Source organism: Amblyomma maculatum, chromosome 5, assembly GCF_055883805.1.
Source record: "Amblyomma maculatum isolate TAMU_Amacu chromosome 5, ASM5588380v1, whole genome shotgun sequence".
NCBI classification, from domain to species: domain Eukaryota; kingdom Metazoa; phylum Arthropoda; class Arachnida; order Ixodida; family Ixodidae; genus Amblyomma; species Amblyomma maculatum.
This window is the reverse complement of record NC_139348.1, coordinates 146,349,391-146,368,477: the sequence shown is the minus strand read 5'-3', so window position 1 is coordinate 146,368,477 and position 19,087 is coordinate 146,349,391. Positions and strand designations below refer to the sequence as shown.

The 19,087-nt window shown below is 43.5% G+C and overlaps 1 protein-coding gene across 1 annotated transcript in view; it reads left to right on the top strand.

Annotated features, from left to right (window-relative positions):
• LOC146189868 (alpha-L-fucosidase-like) overlaps positions 1–19,087 on the top strand; it is an 85,583-nt gene that overhangs the window by 53,834 nt on the left and 12,662 nt on the right. Inside the window, exons 6-7 of the mRNA XM_084605358.1 lie at positions 1,289–1,386; positions 16,887–17,190. Of these exons, the coding sequence (XP_084461484.1) occupies positions 1,289–1,386; positions 16,887–17,190 (402 nt within the window). The remainder of the gene's footprint in view (positions 1–1,288; positions 1,387–16,886; positions 17,191–19,087) is intronic.

Genomic DNA, 19,087 nt, shown 5'->3' with positions numbered 1-19,087 from the left:
TCTTGATCGGAAATTTTCAAGAAGACGACCAGGACACCTGCGCAAACTCGCGGTCCCCTTCTACCAGAAGAGTTATTAGTTATGTACATAATTCTTAGTGGAAAAAAAAAAAACAGATGGGGGCAATGGTTTCGTAAGATTCTGATTGCCCAGGAAAAGTAGTTTTGTTTCACAGGGTCGCAAGCAATGCCTATAATGCGGGTTAGCATCTGACTCCACCGAGGCTGCTTCGTGAACGAAGAGTGCTTCATATACTGCAAGAGCGCAGCTCTTAGCCATCAGTTGCGGCATTGCGTTACAGAACCTTCGAGAAGCAGCAAATTTAAATGTGCTGCCTTTTTTTTTTCACCATAATTATAATATGCCGTTAGCATTGGCTGCTGAACCGAAAGGTCTGAAAATCGTGTTTTAATTGATCTTCATAAAATTTTCTTCACTTGGCCCTTAGGTGACACTGCTAAAATGGAAGCACACAGAATGCAAAAATTGGGTAAATTTTATGTAAAAGAATCAGTGTGTAGAAATATATCGAAGCTGAAAAAGGCAAATAAGGAAGCAATCTTTCTTTGATAACTCTATAGACAGTGCCTACACTTTTAGAAGCTAGATCTGGGTGCCCTAGGGCACGCAGCTACGAAGAGAAATTTAATCAAGAAGAAGACACATAAGCGCTGTGTATGGTAAATGTACGAAAAAAAAATTCAACATCTTCTACACGAATGTTATGGTATCCATCTGGATGTCGATGCAGGAGCAGTCACTCTTCCCAGTCACTAGAGATTACAGATACGAGTGGCTAGGCTAATTGATCTACAGTGCAAATTAACAAAAAACGTTTAGAAGATTCGTGGCTGAAAGGCAGAAAGATAAGATAATTTTAGGAGGGTACAAATAAACGTCTATTGAAATGACGAAAGAGTTGACGGATATATACCAGAATTAAAGGTAGGGGGAAAAAAAGACGAGCTTGGTGGAAACTGCCGCCATCCCGTTTAAAAGGGGAAGCTGTTATATTCATCCATCTATCCATCCACTGTGAGCTTTCGGTCCATGGGACTGTGCACCAATGGCAGACAGCATGTGTTTTTTTGTTCTCGCCACTGAAGAAGAAGGAAACGAAGACGCCATATATTCTGCGATATTCAAATCTGCGTTCAGATTTCCCATTACGGGACATCATAATCGTCAGTGGTTATTTTTCAGGCTTGCAACACTACATCGTTTACATCTGTGCAAGCTTTGCTCGAACAAAGCAAAAGCCATTGTTTTTCTCTATTCCCTGTCGCAGCACCGTTCGAGAGACCGTTGTCGCGAATGACCGTTGGGGCAAAGGCCTTTGGTGCAAGCACGGGGACTTTAGGAATTGCAAAGATGGGCACAATCCAAGTAAGTACTGAGTTTTAGACGCCGCAGTTCTCGTAGTTTAAAGCAACGTGATAGGAGGTCCTTCTCGGAGAGATACCTCTGAGTCGCCTTTTGAGAATGACAGATGCTCATACTGGCAGAGAACCACAATGAGAGAAGTGCTGCGAATCACTTTTTCCTGTTATTGTAACCAGTAAAATTTTTTTCTTAGGCTTTCTTTGGCGGTAAGGTGACGTTTTTGTGGTGGCCAAGAATGCATCCAAGGTTCTAGGCGAATATGAGCAATTATCGCTTACTATATTTAGGATTGTGCTCAAAAGCTTGAAAACCTTTTTTAAAGAAGCTTGAAAGCATCTATTTCTTCCAATGATGGCGTACAGCGCGGAACAACCGCGGCCACACATGGCAGCTCACGACGTGTGTAGTTTTCTTTATTCCTTTTTCTCGTTCAAAACCGCTAGCAATGTCATTACGCAAATAGGATGCTGCAGTTTTGCATGCTAAAGCCCCAGAACACCTAGCACACTTGCCCTGCACAAATACGGTATTGCCGTTGTCCATGCCAAATCTGGAGAAACCCTGAACTTGCCGCGCTTTCATCGGCCGCCAGTTTCACTTCTGACTCATCTCTGGTACCAGTTGCGCCATCTACTGCGGGCATTGTGAACTCGCGGCGTACCTCCTGCGCCGTGGCGATCTCTCAAAACTGAACTTCTCTCGATGTTTATATCGAATCCGGGTTGCAAAAGCAAATATACAAAGCCATTAAAAACCTGAATATTTTTAAAATTACACCTGTTCATCTCTGATGGAAACAAAATGTACCCAGCGAAGCCCGAAAACTGTTTCCAGGACGCCACTAACAACTCCCTTCATTGCTCATAGATTGCGCCACCGTATAAGTAAACCACTCTGGCTTCTGGTATAAATATCCGGAATTTTGCTGCTGCGATGATGTAAGCAGTGAAAGTACCACCGGCCTTGGCATGCGCTAAATGGCGCGCAAAGTGCGGCAGTATATGTCCCGAAGGTTATTATAGCTGCAAAGAAGAATAAATCGAGGATAGACGTCTCGAGCACTTCGTGAAAGCTGCGAATTAATTGCTTTCAGGAATGTTTTGGCGCTAGGTGCAATATCCGCACTTTTTCTTGTCGTGCTACGGCAAGTCGATCCTTTTTCTGCGACTAGCTTGAGGATGGCACGAGTGTTCTTGCACGCGTCTGAAAACGTGACATCGTCCTGGAGAACAAAATGCCTGCCATTCAATCCCAACTGGCGGGCTCTCGTTGTTCAAAATGTTCTCGATGACTATAACGAAACAAAAATTTAGAACGAATGAGGAAAAAACATCTACTACCAATTTGATCAAAAGAAATACAGTCCGCGAGGCTGGTAGCATGCGTTAGACCGGATAAATAGGCAAAACTGCTCGAGAATGCACAGACACAAGACAGGCACAGCCGTTTTCCTATGGTTGTCGCAACTGGTGGCTGTCAATTTATATTTGCCACGGTGACGATAGCAGAGAGGTTCGATTTGCCTGCAGGAAAATACGAGTGTCCCTCACGATCAAGCAGTCCTTGTCTTCTCCGCTTGGAATAGCAGTCAGGAGGCTCTACTACGAATAGCAGTCAGGAAGAGGGATAGCGCATAGATCTAACTGAACAATGCATGTGGCTGGACCCGTTTCTTTTGTATAGGCACCATTTCCGGCGCCAACGTGACATCCGGCCATTCAAGAAAGTGGACTCGATGACATTTGGGCCACGTAAACCACTCGAGGAGAGTAACGCCGCGTGGGAGTGCACGTGCTTTGTGCCTCCATTCGTTGCTGCGGTGAAGATAACGTTGGCGTAGGCTGTGGGAGGTTGGCGCATGCCAGCAAGAAAAAAAAAAATAAAAGAATAAAAAACGAAGGCAAACCATTACATGATTATACGTGTTAGCTCCTAAAGGCAGTTCTAAAACTAAGACTTAACAAGATGAAAAACGCGCTAGGGCTAGATATTGGTGCGATTTCGATTCTATTTTATTTAGTCTATTCAGAAGCATGTCCCATGCAAAAACACGAAGGCAATATATGGCGGCATTTCATTTGGTTGCTATTAATAAAAGTAACCACAGTTTACCAATGTGCGTGCAATTACTGACAAGATTTAAGACTAAAAACAAAACTACTCACGCGAACGTTGTAATTGCATGAACGAAAACTCCCGTAAAAAAATATCCCCATGACAACATCGTTGCATGTGTACTTCGACACAAACCGTCTTATAAAAAAAAAAAGATATAAATAACATCCTGACAAAAGAAAATATCACCAGGGCAGGCTACGTATTTTGACACATTTTTGACGCAACTGATTTTTAAACTCGCTTAATCAGTTGTGACCGTGCTTTTCGCCATGTGAGATTCTGGCTAGCTATACATTCCACTAATTGAATGCTGGCAAAGGTTTCATAAACAAGTTTTACTTCAAGAGGGATGGGTAAGGTGAAAGGCCAATATTGTTTTGAGTTTTATATCTAAATAACTAGTGCATATTTCATTTTAGAATTTTAACTTTACAGTTATTCTTGTGGTCATATAGTTTTTTTTTACTGCAGTAGGCTCTTGAATACAATATGCAATTACCCTAGTCAGATAAGCAGTTCCTAAGTACTTCTAGAAATTGCTACCTTATGTTTTCAGACCAACATCAATAGTTCAGTAGGCATCAGGAGAAGAGAAACATTTTTCTTCTTTAATAAGCCGTAATAAGTCGAACACTACACTGACTGAAAGGGGATTGGTAGCTAATGAAGATAATTCGCATTAACTGCCTCATTGTGTGCCGACATGTACATAAAACGCGCAGAAAGAGAAACAACTAAGAAAGAGAAAAGATCCAGAGCAAAGGCAAGAACATAAAACGCTACGTTTAGAGGTTCATCCGGTGCTGTACCTCAGAAGTTACAGCGCTCGGGAGCTGAGTATGAGCACACAATATTATATAACACCCGCCGATGCCATGCTCAATGGAAGGAAATGCAAAAGAGGGCGGTTTTCGCTGTGCGATATGAATGAATCTTTTTTTTTTTTTTCAATTTGAGGTCAATCATTACAGAACCTCTATATGGGACAATTTATATTCCTCTAAGAGGCATCAAACTGCGCAAGCGTAACGTACATGACAGTACGATATTACAGCACGCCATACTAGTATCCTCCATACCTTAAATATTGATCAGTAAACGATATCGGATGATACTCAGGAGAACATCTTTATTTCTTAACTTTATGGCGCTCACTATTGTGAGATTATTAGGGTAATCATTTATTTTTGTGTCTTTCTTAAAGGGTAACTGAGTTGAAAGTATAACAAAAAAATCCTAAAGGCAATTATGGTACTCGCAAGTGCGATATTTAAGCTAACTATTTAATTGCGATGTAGTGAGGCTGGAAATTTGAGACATGTTTTTACGTATGTATGAACACTTATAAAGCACTGTATTTTTTTCTCGAGCAAGAGAATTTCTCAGAAAAAGACGAAGAGCCACATGTTTCCTATTTCTCTTCTTCTGAGAATTCTCTTTCACCTCATGACTTCCTGGTCACTCGTGGCTCGCTACTCTATTGCTCTTTTACGTCGACAAGAATGGCGACGGATCTCAACCTCCGAACACAGGTTGAGACGCGTCGCCGACAATCGCCGACTTCCTGTGGGTCGATCCCTAGCGCACCACATTCAAATTGCGCATTGAGTTCTTTAGAACCGTGTTCCAGAGGTGGTTATTCAACCCTGAACTTTTGTATGCATAAACGCTGCTTGCATTCTAACATTTCACGTGGTTACCAGCTCCAACCTCGTTCATAGCACCGGATTTAAAAAGTCATGTATTATCCAGCGTCCATAAGTGCAACGTAGTCGAATTTCGAGTGCACCTGTACAACAGCCCATTACGCTACCTATATATGGCATCACGTCTGACAAAATGAGATCCTTCTTAAGCTATTCATCCGAAAAGAGTAAGATGAAGAGGAACACGTTGTGCGCTATGACATTAACGAACTCAGTCCAATCCAATAATGAAAAAAAAAAAAAACGAGAGAACCATGAAAAAAAAAAAAATACGGTAAACTACTTTCTAGCCTTTCCGCCTCGTCCGATGTTTCTGCAGTTTTATGGCATATTTTGTAGTGTTGTAGGTGTCTCTGCACTAATTTTTCTATAGACCATAATTCTATTGACTTTTCCTCCAGTAACGACACAAACGTGTATCATGGCTACTTGCATTTGTGTTCCCGGTAAAGTTTTAGGGCCGAAAAGCTTACGAAAATCGTGCTGCGGCAAGAAAAAACTTTCTGCTGTTCCTTTTTGCTTGGGACAGTCAGTAAAACTATAAGCGGTGTGCAGGGGAATATCACTGTTTCTTAATTTACGTTACACACAAAGTAAATATCTCTGAAAATAGAAAATTGGGCAGCGGCCCTCATCGTTTATTTGGCATTTTATAGTAGGCTATATTCATAGCAACGCGATCAAATCACTCTGATGATATGTGGTTGTTTACTCTTCTATTTAGGAATCAGATATACTTGAAGCACTTCGTGCCTGTGCTAACAAATTCGTATTTGCCAGCTGCATGAAATAATACAAATAAAAACCTTATCAAATGCAGTCATTGAGTGTTCAGATGACAATTATTAATTTCCGTGACTCTACGATGAAGCACCATCTGATTGCACCGCTTTTGAGAGTAATGCATTCGATGGCTTTGAAACATGTTAAAGTATATAGATTGACAAATGATCACAATTTTAGTATTCACGGGCACAGGTCCAAGTCACCTACTAAGATGTCGAAAACGACCTTGCTCGTGCGAGCCGAAGACGTTGACTCCCTATATCGGCACTTACGAATATGTTTGTCTGGTATTGAGAGCCAAAGGGACCCCGTGGATTGCAAATCGTCAAGTGTCCGATATTGAGCTGAATTCCTGGAGCCAGGTGATTACTTGCACATCTGTAAGAAGAGTCTGGCTCTCAGAATTACACGGAGGTGAAAGCCAAGGTCACGAATGTAAAACAGTGATTTTATTATAAGAATTAATATTTTTGCATGTGGAAATGGTGGGACTCGTCGAAATGCTCTGCTATAAACGCATTTTATATAAATCTCATTGGTACATCGACTGTAAATCGTAGAGGCTAGAACATTACGGCATTGTGTCGAGTCTTCTCGCGTAGACTTGTCCTACTTCGACCAGAGAAAGATATAATTAGACATGATGTTTAACAGGAAATAATCGGAAAGATTATGCTTACAAATTGGCGCAAGTACATGGATTTCGGAAATGTATTTAAACAGAATGGCGACCCAAAACACACTTCACTGTTATGAGAAATTGATGGAAAAGGAGGGTTAGCCTTATGAAGTGACAAAGTAGGTCTGCTGAAGTAATCGTTTCTCAATAGCTTTCTATGAGCTTCGTGCGTCATTCGCTGTACACAAAGCCATCGGCACCAAGAAGAAATTTTACCTGCGCTTCTCCAAAGGTGAGGAAGCTATCTTTAAATTTCAAATGACTGCTTCCTGACCACCATGCCTCGTTGATGTGAAGCATGTTTGACGCAAAAGGCTTGCGTACGAAATACACAGGGCGATAGGTTGTTCTAAGAAGTCACAGTTGAAACTCATTGCACTCTTTTGTGATAAAAATGTGTATCGCCACATATACTTTCGCAAATTGCCGAAAGCACTTTTTTATTACGTTGGCTGCGGAAACTGTATAATGTGGTAATAGATATGGAATGTTATAATGTAGGAACTCCTACGCTGTGTTCACATCTAGCTGACGCGGAAGTGTTATTACAATAAAAGTACAGTAAAATATAGAATTCGAAAAACAGATACTTACTTTTTTTTTCACTACTATATATCGTAACGTACCTCTTTTGTGTCCATACTGTCTAAGCTCAATAACATTTCACACAAGCTCATACCATATCATACCATTCCTTAGTATAGCATAGTCTATCGCACCCTGCCGTACCATACTATACCATATTACACCATGTCGTGGCTTTCAATGTTGTTCCGTACCGCACCACAACCCACTACTTCATGATATCTATTTCTTATCAAGATTCTCTCACACGCCTGCTAATGTTCTCTACGCCCGGGTCGGGTGAGTGTCCCGTGCCTCTTCTCACCTATATCTGTAAATACTCAGCATTTCCATAGAGCCAACCTTTCAAACATCCATGTTTGATGCCAATAGCCTTGTTTTAGAACTATTTACGCAAACCAACTAGTATTAATTGCTTGGACTCCATACTGTCATCAATAGGCTGACACACCTGACTGCCTTCCAGCGACAATATGTTTGAACACATGGCTTCCGCCATCATTCATTTCTATTTGTAGGGTTTACAGCAATCGTCAGACAATCCTCACATGCGTATCTGTGCACACAAAATCCTTATGATCGGTAAGAACTGGAGCACTGCGTCACCGTTGCGGTGACGCAGTGCTCCATTATCACGGAAAGGTACTCTCAGGCACCGTATTTCCTTCGCTGTCGGAAGATTAACCACAATAAAAGTACCCGTGTTGTGACCTTATAATTACACCCGGGTAATGAAAAGATTTGAAAACGCCTTTCAGGTACTCCTGGAAGACTAAATGTTTTGTTTGGTTTTTATGGTCAAAACCTCTTATCTAACTGTGAGACGGAAGCTGTGGCGGATGCCTAGCAAAGCGTCTGAAAAAGATTTCACTGCCGTCATTGTGAGGACAGGTATTATATTCCATTCCATTCAGCCATTTCAAAGGACCGTGACGATTACGACACTTCTTATTGCACATTCAGGTGACACAGCCTTGTCTCTACTTGTTTCGGCAGCCACGTCGGGACGTTGCGAATCTAGCGACAGATACACCTGTTGTTACGACGAGAATTGATTCGACTCCTACGAAGCTTTTTTTTTTCTTCCAGCACGAGGACCTTACGTAAAGTACAATAAGCAACATGATCGCTGTCGGCTTTCCTGTCTTAAACAAAAGCTGCTGTCGTAATGGAAGTAGCTTTCATTTTTCACGTTGAACAATCTTTGCTGGGCACAAAAAAATACCTCGGGCGTCTGCGAAAGGCAGCGCCTGTTTGAGACACTAGCTCTTTGTGAAACATTTCTAGACTTAGGTTATACTTTACGCAGCCATCATCACTGAAGTACAACGTATTTACGTAAAAAACTTTGAAAACACTTCAGCTACGCCCTGAGGGTATGACGAGATATCCTTATAGCCCCCGTGTGCGGCTTCGTTTCCGTATACCCGCTAGCATAAATGTACTTTGCTCCTCCTTTATTTCTTAATCTCGTGTTTGCTTCTCTTTAATCGGGCACGCATTGACTGTAATGCAGTTTTGAACTTTTCTATCGCGCGAAACGCCATCCTACATAGATATAAAAGCGTCCCATTAACCAGCGCCTACGAACGCGTATACATGACGTATGAGTAGCTTCTGTTACTCTGGACCAAAAGGTCTCAGAGTGTTTGATTGCCATTTCACCCGTCCATGTCAAAGGAGAACCTCAAGATGGTACAAACTGCCATAACATGTAGTGTTATGACATCACTCAACATGTCAACCAATCAATGTCCCACTATATCTTCCATGAACAATCAGAGGCATACCCGTGCGTTTTTACTCGCATCGGCGAGAACGCTAGATTTCCGACAAATTGGGACCATTAGTGCTGTCACTTTAAATTTCTGAACGTGCAGAAAGCTCGTGTTTCATAGCCGTTTTTCCCCTGATTGCAAAATAGTGCGAATACGTTAAAATGTTCAAGGGAATCTAAAGGCGGAGATACGTAATAAAGCAGGCAGCACAAACCACGGGCCCAATATCGGAGAATTTATTAGAAAATTCATTCTCAACATTAAAACAAAGTTGATGGCTTCCCGGGCAAAAGGCTGTGAACACAGCTTGACTAGGCAGGGAGCCAATTTTAGCAGCAGCGTCTTCACATTCGAAATACAATAGAGGAGCACCAATGCAGCCCAATTTAGGAGTATATATAGCAGCCAATATTCGTTAGATGGTTTGTGCTGCCTGGGAAAGTAGTAATTTCTAATTAATAGAGAACCAAACGTTGCCATGTGATTGCAAAGGGAAGATATGCATCTTCAAAAAAGAAAATTTCAGAGTTAACTGAAAAACTGAGTTTGATCAGGATTCAGGGAGCATTTTCTGGGCATACAAGGTTTATCTGGCTCTTCTTCCTAGTCGCATTGATACGCTTTGATTGGTGGTAATCGGAAATCACTACTTTATGACTGATGCGGTCATACAAGAGCAAGAACGGTAAATATTGATCTGGAAAGAAAAGTTATAACTACGCGTTCTTTTCCGTCATGCCATGGCCCTCTATTTCTGTTTCGCAATTTATTACCGATTTTCGCGTGTGAGAAAAATATACTTCAAGTTATGAACTCCATTTCCCTCCATGCTCTAAGTTTTTTATTCCACTATTCATGTAGTCAGGCCCTGCGGGTTTCGCTGTATGTAAACTTCCACCATGTCATCGACAGAAAGAAGGTGCACGGCTCGCTAAGCATTCTCAAGACAGAGGATCAGCTTTAGAGGCGCGGAAGTGGCCACCTGCAGTAGAATGAACATCAGAATCAATGTAATGTGTAAAAAAGTATCATTCCCATCTTTAACCTTGCTTGCTTCATTGAAAACCTTTTAACCAAGATGCATATTATGAAAGCAGACCCATTGGCGTGAGACCTTAAGAAACAACACTCACGTACAGACTGTTTTCAGAAACAAATGAGAGCACGGATATGGCTGAAGAATATAGGTGCTAAAAAACGGGTCCGCGAGCCGTGGTCTCGCCAGGCAAGCGACAAAACCAGTCTCTCTTAAATACACCGGGTTATTCCGAATAAATGGGAAAGCATTAAAAAAAGAAACAATATCGGTCTCCACTGCACTGCAAACATGCGGTTGACTCGCTAGGCTGGAACGCCAAGGATAAAAAAGAACAAGGGTCAGGGCTTTAACGCGACAAGACAAAACACTGCGGTGCGAATAGGGCGAGTGATACGGCCAAAGCACTAATTACCGCGTTACAAGGGCCATTGCTCAACATGTAGCGGCAACTCACGCAAATACGCCTAAGCCCGGTTTCACATGATGCGGTATTTTCCCTGCGACGCTGCAATTCTCGTCGGTCTAGGAGCAGAGTGAGCGTCGCTCCAGCCGCGGAGGCGTTTCCAACAGGTTGGAATTCAGTCGCAGCGTCGGCGCGGTCGTTCAGCGACTGTGAGGAACCAAGGAGAGCCGCGTCGTCATGTGACGTACGGTAACGAGAAACGGCCTGGCAGGGCTGGCACGCCCAGTATCGATGAAAAGCGCGTCCCCCCGTGAGACACCCTTAGTTTAACGTCCGAGTGCTTCCTGTGAGGCGAAGTTTTAATTGCGTTGTTTGAGCAGGATAAATATTCCCGCCAAAGCAGAGCTCGAGTGGATTGTGACCGCGAGACGGTTTGGAAATGAACGAATAACTCTAAGATCTGCAGCACATTACACTGCGCTACACTTGAGGTCTATGCTAGAGGTGCCTATTAGCCTCGAGATCAAGCAGAGTCGCCACCTAGCGTCATAGTGGCGAACCCTACCCAGTGTGGATGCGTATTCGCGTCGCGTGCCAGCCCGCATAGATTTACGTGCTCGCCTGAGTGCGTTGTGTTTGTTTCGCGGCTCCTGTGCGCTTTTGCTTACTTATCTGCCTCTTGAAAAAAAAATATGAACAGACTATTACCCCCACGCTTCATTAAAAAAATACTTGTCCATATCAAAGTATGTCACGCTAGAAAGGACATACTATCAGTCGCGGTGTTCGGCGCTTGAGATTCTTTGACAAGCGGTGTTTGAAATGAAGCACTGCTGTCGTTAAGCGTTGTGGCAAAGCAAAACAGGTTGCTGCCGTCAATACAAAGTAATGCAAACGCTAAAATATTGTATATTCCCGCTTCTGTTCAGAATGCCACAAATGCTAAAACGTATGTGACCGCAGACTGCCGCATAGCAAATTCTAGTTTAAACACGCCACTCTGTGCCCTCGGTATCCACGATAGAGTTGTTTGAGTAATGTTTACTTTTTATTTATTTTTTGCTGCGCCTGTCGCGATGTCTCAGTGGTAGGGCGCTCGGCTGCTGATTTCGATATCGGAGGATTCGATCTCGACCGTTTCAAAAGGCGCTCCTCGGCTGTGGAATTTGATTGCACGTTAATCAATCCCACGTGGTCAACGACACCGAGGTCCGCTCCTACATCATCCGTAATATAGTTGATGTCACACGTTAAACCCATATATGCATTTCGTTCAAAGATTCTGCGCATCCGTAACTGTGATAATGAGCGAATTTCGCTTTAGAGAAATGCTAGAATGTTTGAGAAATAAATCTTCGCAGCACCTGTTGCACTAAATATTACATAATACACATAGATTGATGTACACTGGTAGCCCATTAGATTCATTAGAACCCTTTTTCGTCTGTGCTGTCTTTCGATCAAACTGGTTGTTTTTGATAAGGGGAGTAAAATAGCCTCATAGGGGCTTAATCATCGGTATTTAGTTAGGAAATACATATTTATCTCATGATAAGATGAACTTCATTTCTTTCAGGATAGCTTTATATCCAGCACTTGTTTCGGAAGTAAACGACAAAACCGTGCCAAGTCACTGCTCAACAATAATTACAATGATAAGTTATCCTTTAAAATTTCTTGCCAGAACATGACAGCGACCGCAATTTTTACAATATGTTCGCAGCTGCTGATTGGTAGCGTGCACTTTAACGTTACTGAAAATTAATCGTTGATAGTCCCTAATTCTGCCAAGTGTAGAAAAGTTCTGTCACATGGTGAATTTCATTGGCATTGAAAAAAAATAATTACACTAGTAATTCGCTATTTATTTATAAACATCACACACATCAGTCATTCCTTACACTTCTCTCGGTTTCAGGAACTCATTTAGAGTAATTTCACAGTGCAACACCAGATTATCTGCTGCAAGAAGCATCCGCCTTGTTAATTGTGAGCTCGTCAAACTCAGTCCACTCCCTGCACTACACGTGAGCAGTCAGCTTTCCTGTGCGGCGAGGGTTCCTGTACAGTGTTGGCATAATCTCATTTTTGGGGAATACTTGTGCCTGGTTGTCTAGCCAGAGTTGATGTCCACTCAGTCTACAGCAATTCGCCGGGCAGTACGCTGTAAGTGCGGCATTTCAACTGCTTACTCCTCGAGTGAAGTAAGATATAATGAACCAGGCTGCATCGATCGAATCTAAAGTACTGCAGATCAGAGCACGAACCTTGATCTCCGTGGGCTCGACACTAAATTTGCCTGTCTCAATCGTATACGACACGCGCAGGCTGTTGAAAAGGCGATAAGATATGCAATGTTCAGGCCCAAGTATCAATTGAAGCCTGTGAGCGCCGTACAACACAAAAAGCGTGCAAAGCGATGCCTTTAAATTTAAAAGACGGGTGGTGCATGCCTTGTTTTCCTCTAATCGACGAGTCTTTTTTTTTTTTTTTTGCTGCATTGGAGAAATCCACGTATTTTTTTTATGCTTTCTGCAATATTGGAACACTCTAAACAGTAAATCGCTAGTGCATTGCAAAAGACATGTTTTCACCACCAACAAACCCGCCGTAAAGTCGGTAGCAGACGTACGCCGCTAGATGAATGGATGGATAGAATATAGGAGCGTCCCTTTTGAAACGTGGTGGTAGCAGTTGCTATCATACTCATCCCCTCCCTCCTATATCGTACTAATTTTTTTTAGATTGGGTGACTACACCATCATTCGACTTTTTGAATTTTTCTTCCTACATTACTAACACTACGTCACGTTTCTACGTGTATCTGCGGGCGCCTCCAGCTGCCGATCCCCACAATAGGAGCAACGGTGGCGCCATCTCTAGGTCGATCTTGCGGCGAATAGCGCTGATCTTGGAAGAAAGAGACAGTCATTATTATCTCGCTCCTGGGAATTCTAACAGACAGGCCTGACCACACCTCGTTCGTTTAACTCCCTAATTTTCGGTTTTCGTGAGTAAAGAATGATCCAAGGCAAATGGACTGCACCGTGCCGCCTTGAGTGCACCTGTCCCGGGCACGTGACAACAGTCCCTAAACGATGTTTATAGACAGGTGGTAATCGTTTCCTGCAGGTCTACTGTACCAGAGGAGAGATAAAGATCGAATTGGATTTTGTAATTTCGTAGCCTGGTTGCAAATTAACTGGATAAACAGGGCAAGTGCTTAGTGAAAACATTCACTGAGAGCTATCATGCCCGTCCCTTCCCTCATCGTTCCTTCTTGCCTTCTCTATCTTGACATATATAAACCGTTTTCGCGGCGTGGAGGAAAATAGCCTCGAACCGGAACGCGCTGCGCGGCTCCTCCTGTCTGGTATGTGGGGACGCGGGGATAGCAGCGGGGGCGGCAAGGGCATTCTACGGAGAAAGGGCACACGTTGCAGTCTTTTGCACACAGAGTGTCTTGAATAGCCGCAAAGTATCTAAGCAGATTAGCTGATGTGAGTGATGTGCTTTCTTTCTTTCATTTCCCTGATCGTTTCATTTCCGCCGGCCGCAGTTTAGCTGCTAAGAGCTGCCGCGGTTAACGCAAGCTTTTTTTTTTTACTCACTTGTTTGCCTTAAAAAAAAAAAATAACAACCAAAAGGAGATGATTAACAGAAGATAAAAGATTAACAGCGATGGTATGCGCGTGTGTTGCTCTACACTGTTCCACTTGCAACTCACTCAATTGGACGAAGACGAGCAGCTTCTGAATTTCAAGCCCCAAACGAAAATGTTTCGCTTTGGCAGCCTTTCGTGCGAGTTCCGAACACTGTGTTTGTAGAGTAGGGACCGGAAAAAGTGAATACCCGTGCAACAGCGGCAGACTTTGGGCAACAAGCGGATGGTATTCCTTGCGGCAAATATTTACGAGATGCCGCCAGGTAAAGAACCACGGCCTCTCAATGGAGGCCATTGAGCGGCCGTGGAAGAACTATTTCGATTCAGTCACCTGAGGTTAATGCAAGTATGAAAGAACCTGTCCCACTTGAAGACAACGATATACCAATAAATTGGTTGTCAACGTATTTAGTGAAACAGCGCTAAAATATTTTTTTTTAAACACGCATCTCGTAAGATTTTGCTGCCGATAATAAATGGGAATATGATCATAGGAATAGCAGCGATTGCTTGCAGTAAGCAAACCTTGCGACGAAAAATAGACTATATAATTGTTGATAAAAGCAACTTTAGATGAGGTCATTCTGGGACATAATTTAAGGTCACTATTCCATAGGTATCATTTGTCCATTTTATCTTGCATTTTAATGTCAGCATGACGGCAGCGTCAGACAAACGCAACTAACGCCCAGTCAGAGAAATTGCAGGATAGCAGCTTCCGCTGTTGACAAATCATCGCCACTCTCCGCACAAACCGGCAAACAGGTGGTTGAGTCATGTAGGCAATGCTGAAATCCGATTGCCTAGTAGTGGACGCTTGAACACCCTGCCTGATTGTCACCCAACAAAAGTAGCCAGGGTAGAGTAAATGGACCCGAAATGGATAATGGATACTTAAGAATAGAACCCCAGTGGAGGTGTGGGAACTTCCGCAGTAGCCGCTCAAGCAGTAAAGAGTATATGAAGGATCGGTTGACCCAACTAATCTAGCGCGATTAGCATTGCTCCTAAACTTGACATGAAACGGCTACATTCGCTTGCTTTTTTCCCTCAAATTGTTACGGTAAGCCGTTTCTAGAAATAATTTAAGAAGGTCGAAAGCTGCTCTCGCGGCCAGTGGTGCGCCGCCGCCTCTCTGTGCCACATAAAAGTTTTACACACTAATTGTAATCAGGCTTGTAGCCTTCAGCCGACCTGATTAGGAACATATTTTTTTGTCATTTCTGACCGAATGGCTTCGCTGCTACTGAAAACGTTTTTTTTTTCTTTCAGCTAGGTACTTTCAGAAAGCAAAAGTTTGCACGCGAAAGCTCTAAAATGCCGATTTCTGCTACTTGTCGCCTGTTCCGCGGATGGGACCCCACATACTAGCATGGCGGTTGTTCACAACTCGTCCGCTAGATGGCGCCACATACACAAAATGTCAGCGCCCATGATAAAACGGTCTATACAGGACGTTCCACGTCTGCCACAATGGAAGAGGGTGGTGCTGGTGGACACATTCACGTTTTGGTAACGGGCAGCGTTAATACGCAAGAAGTAGAAGGCTAGACAGCCATCAATGTAGCTCGGTTGGTCAGAGCACCGGATGCAATTTTCGGAGGTAGTAGGCTCGGTTCTCACCATGTCTCCCAATCCTACCAACTGCGCTCGGATGAGCCGGCCGGGCTGCCAGTGTTATGAGCCTTAGGGATATGAACACTTGAGTTGCAGTGAGGTCGAGCGGGGAACCGGAGGCCTGTGTGCGTTGGATTCCTACGTAATAATAAAGTTGTTACCTCTGTTCCCGTTCTGGCGTTTTTTATTCTACCTTGTGTATAAACATACTTCACTCTAATTTGATTACAGCAAATATTCAGGTCAATACCAATAAAGTTTAAAAAAGAAATCTAGGTTTGCTTTGGCCGCTTCGATTGTAGGTTTCTTTCTGTGGTACACACACACACACACACACACACACACACACACACACAGACACACACACACACACACACACACACACACACACACACACACACACACACACACACACACACACACACACACACACACACACACACACACACACACACACACACACACACATATATATATATATATATATATATATATATATATATAGGCAGGGCTCCTGCCGAAACGTCGGCTACAAATAAACTTGGAAACAGTATGAAGCAATTTTTCACTTGTATGTAACCTCTAGCAACCAAGTACGTATATATATATATATATGTGGCATCGCTAATGATTTGTTGCACCATTTATCTGCTACCACTCCAACCCTCCGTTTACTAGAGCGGCAGTATTATAGCAGTGGCCCTATTGCAGCAGACAACTATTCACTGACGGCTTCGAAACAATGTTCGCACCAACCAAGCTTTAAATGAATTCTAGAATAACCAACTGACTTCATCAGAGAAATAACTGATGTTACCGACATTCTAGTGAAAATTAGGAAGAAGAAATGGGCATGGGCAGAACATGTAGTGCAAATAGAGGATAACCGATGGTCGCTTAAGGTAACAAACTGGATTCCAAGAAAAGTTAAGCGTAGCAAGGGGCGGCAGAAAGTTAGGTGGGCGGATGAGGTTAAGAAATTTGCGGGGGTCAGGTGGATGCAGCTAGCACAGGACCGGGTTAAGTAGAGAAATATGGAAGAGGCCTTCGCCCTGCAGTGGGTATAGTCAGGCTGATGATGATGATGATGAATCAACTGACGAACTTTCAACTTTTTCATGCGCCCAGAGACGTTGCAGAAGTACAAGTTCGAGAATGTGATGACCCTAGACAAGCCGTCGTGGGGTTACCGGCGCAACGCGCAGCTCAAGGACTTCGTTACCGAGCACGAACTGGTGGTCACTCTGGTGGAGACGGTCAGCTGCGGCGGCAACCTGCTCATCACTCTCGGTCCCACGCACGACGGACGCATCCCGATGGTGTTCGAGGAGCGGCTAACCATTCTGGGCAGCTGGCTAGCGCTGCACGGTGAAGCCGTATACAACAGCAAACCCTGGGCTGCCCAGAATGACTCCGCCTCCAGCGACGTCTGGTACGCTGGCATATTAAGGCGAAAGCCTTTAATAGCTAGCGAGTGCTGTCATGGACAAAATGTGTCCCGCTTTTGCGACGGCTCTGATTGGCCGAGGCGGGATGACGTCATAGAGGTCTCGACCAATAACAGAGTATTCGAGAATGCGTGCCTAATATGGCCATATGCCAGTCAATGATCAATGACAAATTAATGGCTGATTAGGTACTAATTAATGAATAATTAGGTAATTCATTAGGTAACAAGTAATGGTTATTTGATTAAATGTCCGCCTAATGCCTGACCATATAACCTGCTAAGAACTAATTATTTGACTGATTACTAATTAGTGTTAGTTGTGTAGCAGAAACTCAGGCTTTCGCCTTTCACTACTTTAGTCGATAAAGTCCCTTGTAACTTTTGAAAAAATATGCTCCAGCAGAGTCCGCATGAGAGCAACAATCTTGATCGTTTCTTTTTTTGTGTGTATTTCTTATCAAACTAAATTCCAAGGAAAAAAAGGAGGAGGTGCAGGAGTCTATCGACAAACAAGCTACCTCACTAATGCTTGGAACTGGCGCAGCAGAGATATGCGCTGTGTCAACCTTGCGTCTATAGCACCAACATCTTTTTATATATTCTGTTTTTTATATTTTCGTCGGTATGGTCAACGTGGGCGTACGCAAATGAACGAGTCATATGCGCCGACTAGAAATGGATAGGTTAACAAGCGCGATCCCTCTTGGGCACGCTCGAAGATCTTCACAAGCCATTCGACTGTTTTTACCGCCTCGGTCTTCTTTTACCTTTGATTCTCGTTTTCTTACTGTTAACACCTACGCCACTCATGTTGCGGACGGCTGCCTAACGCCTGCTTAGGTATTTTTCTTTGGATCTTTAATTATCAGAACATTCCCGTTAGGCGCTAGACCCTATTTCTCTGAGCTCACATCTCCTTCTACTTAATCCCTGTGATCTCCACCTGTTTGCACCCTCTTCCACTGACCTTTAATCCTCATCGTCAAAAACAAGATACCAATGCCGCAAAATCCGGGGCGATTGTTTGGCGGTGGTGCTGTAAAGAAAAATGTTGGAAGACTTTTGTCAATAATGCGCCGAGGGACATCCATCCGCATCTACACTCAATCCCTTAAGAAATCTTCAACTTTCAATTCGTGCAGCACCTACATGATCCCAAAGCATACGTTCTCGATAGCCCCCATTTGTCGGCTTTCGCTGTCCTTGCCCTTAGCCGCGATACTTAAGATTTACGCAATACCACCACCGTTATCAATTTTCCACTGTATTTCGCCTGACGTAAAAGTGACGTCAACACAATACTAAAGCAGCAAGCTCTCAATTTAGCACAATACAAGGTCGTGGGTCTTGTCGTCGGCCGGAGTGATAGCCTCCGCCACTCGCCGCACGCTCCAGCTGAGCATTGATTGCAATGTGCACGGAATAAGGATTCCTTGTCGCCTATGAGTCTATCGTCCCGTATTTCGAATTAACATTTGAAAGCCCCAGTCACGTTACTCACCAACCGGAAGAATGTCAGGGGCCTAAACTGATTAGGATGAAAAAATGAATAATGGGTCGAGAAATCTCCAGCATGACGGTGGAAGGCGGTAGCTGGCAGCTAACATGACCGTACAGTGATTGGGCGCAGGGTCGCCTCACGTTACGTTTGTTAGAAGCTGTCAACTCGAGCCTCTCCTTTCATATGGAAGAGGGACATCAGAATCAACTATCCAGGACCATTGCACTCTCTGTCAGACACTTTCCCCCATTCCGAGCAGGCACTTTCACGAGGCTTTGGTATGGTTTGTTTTGAAGGCTTAACGTCCCAAAGCGACTCGGGCTATCAGATATGCCGTAGTGAATGACTCCAAAAATTGTGAACACCGGGGGTTCTTTT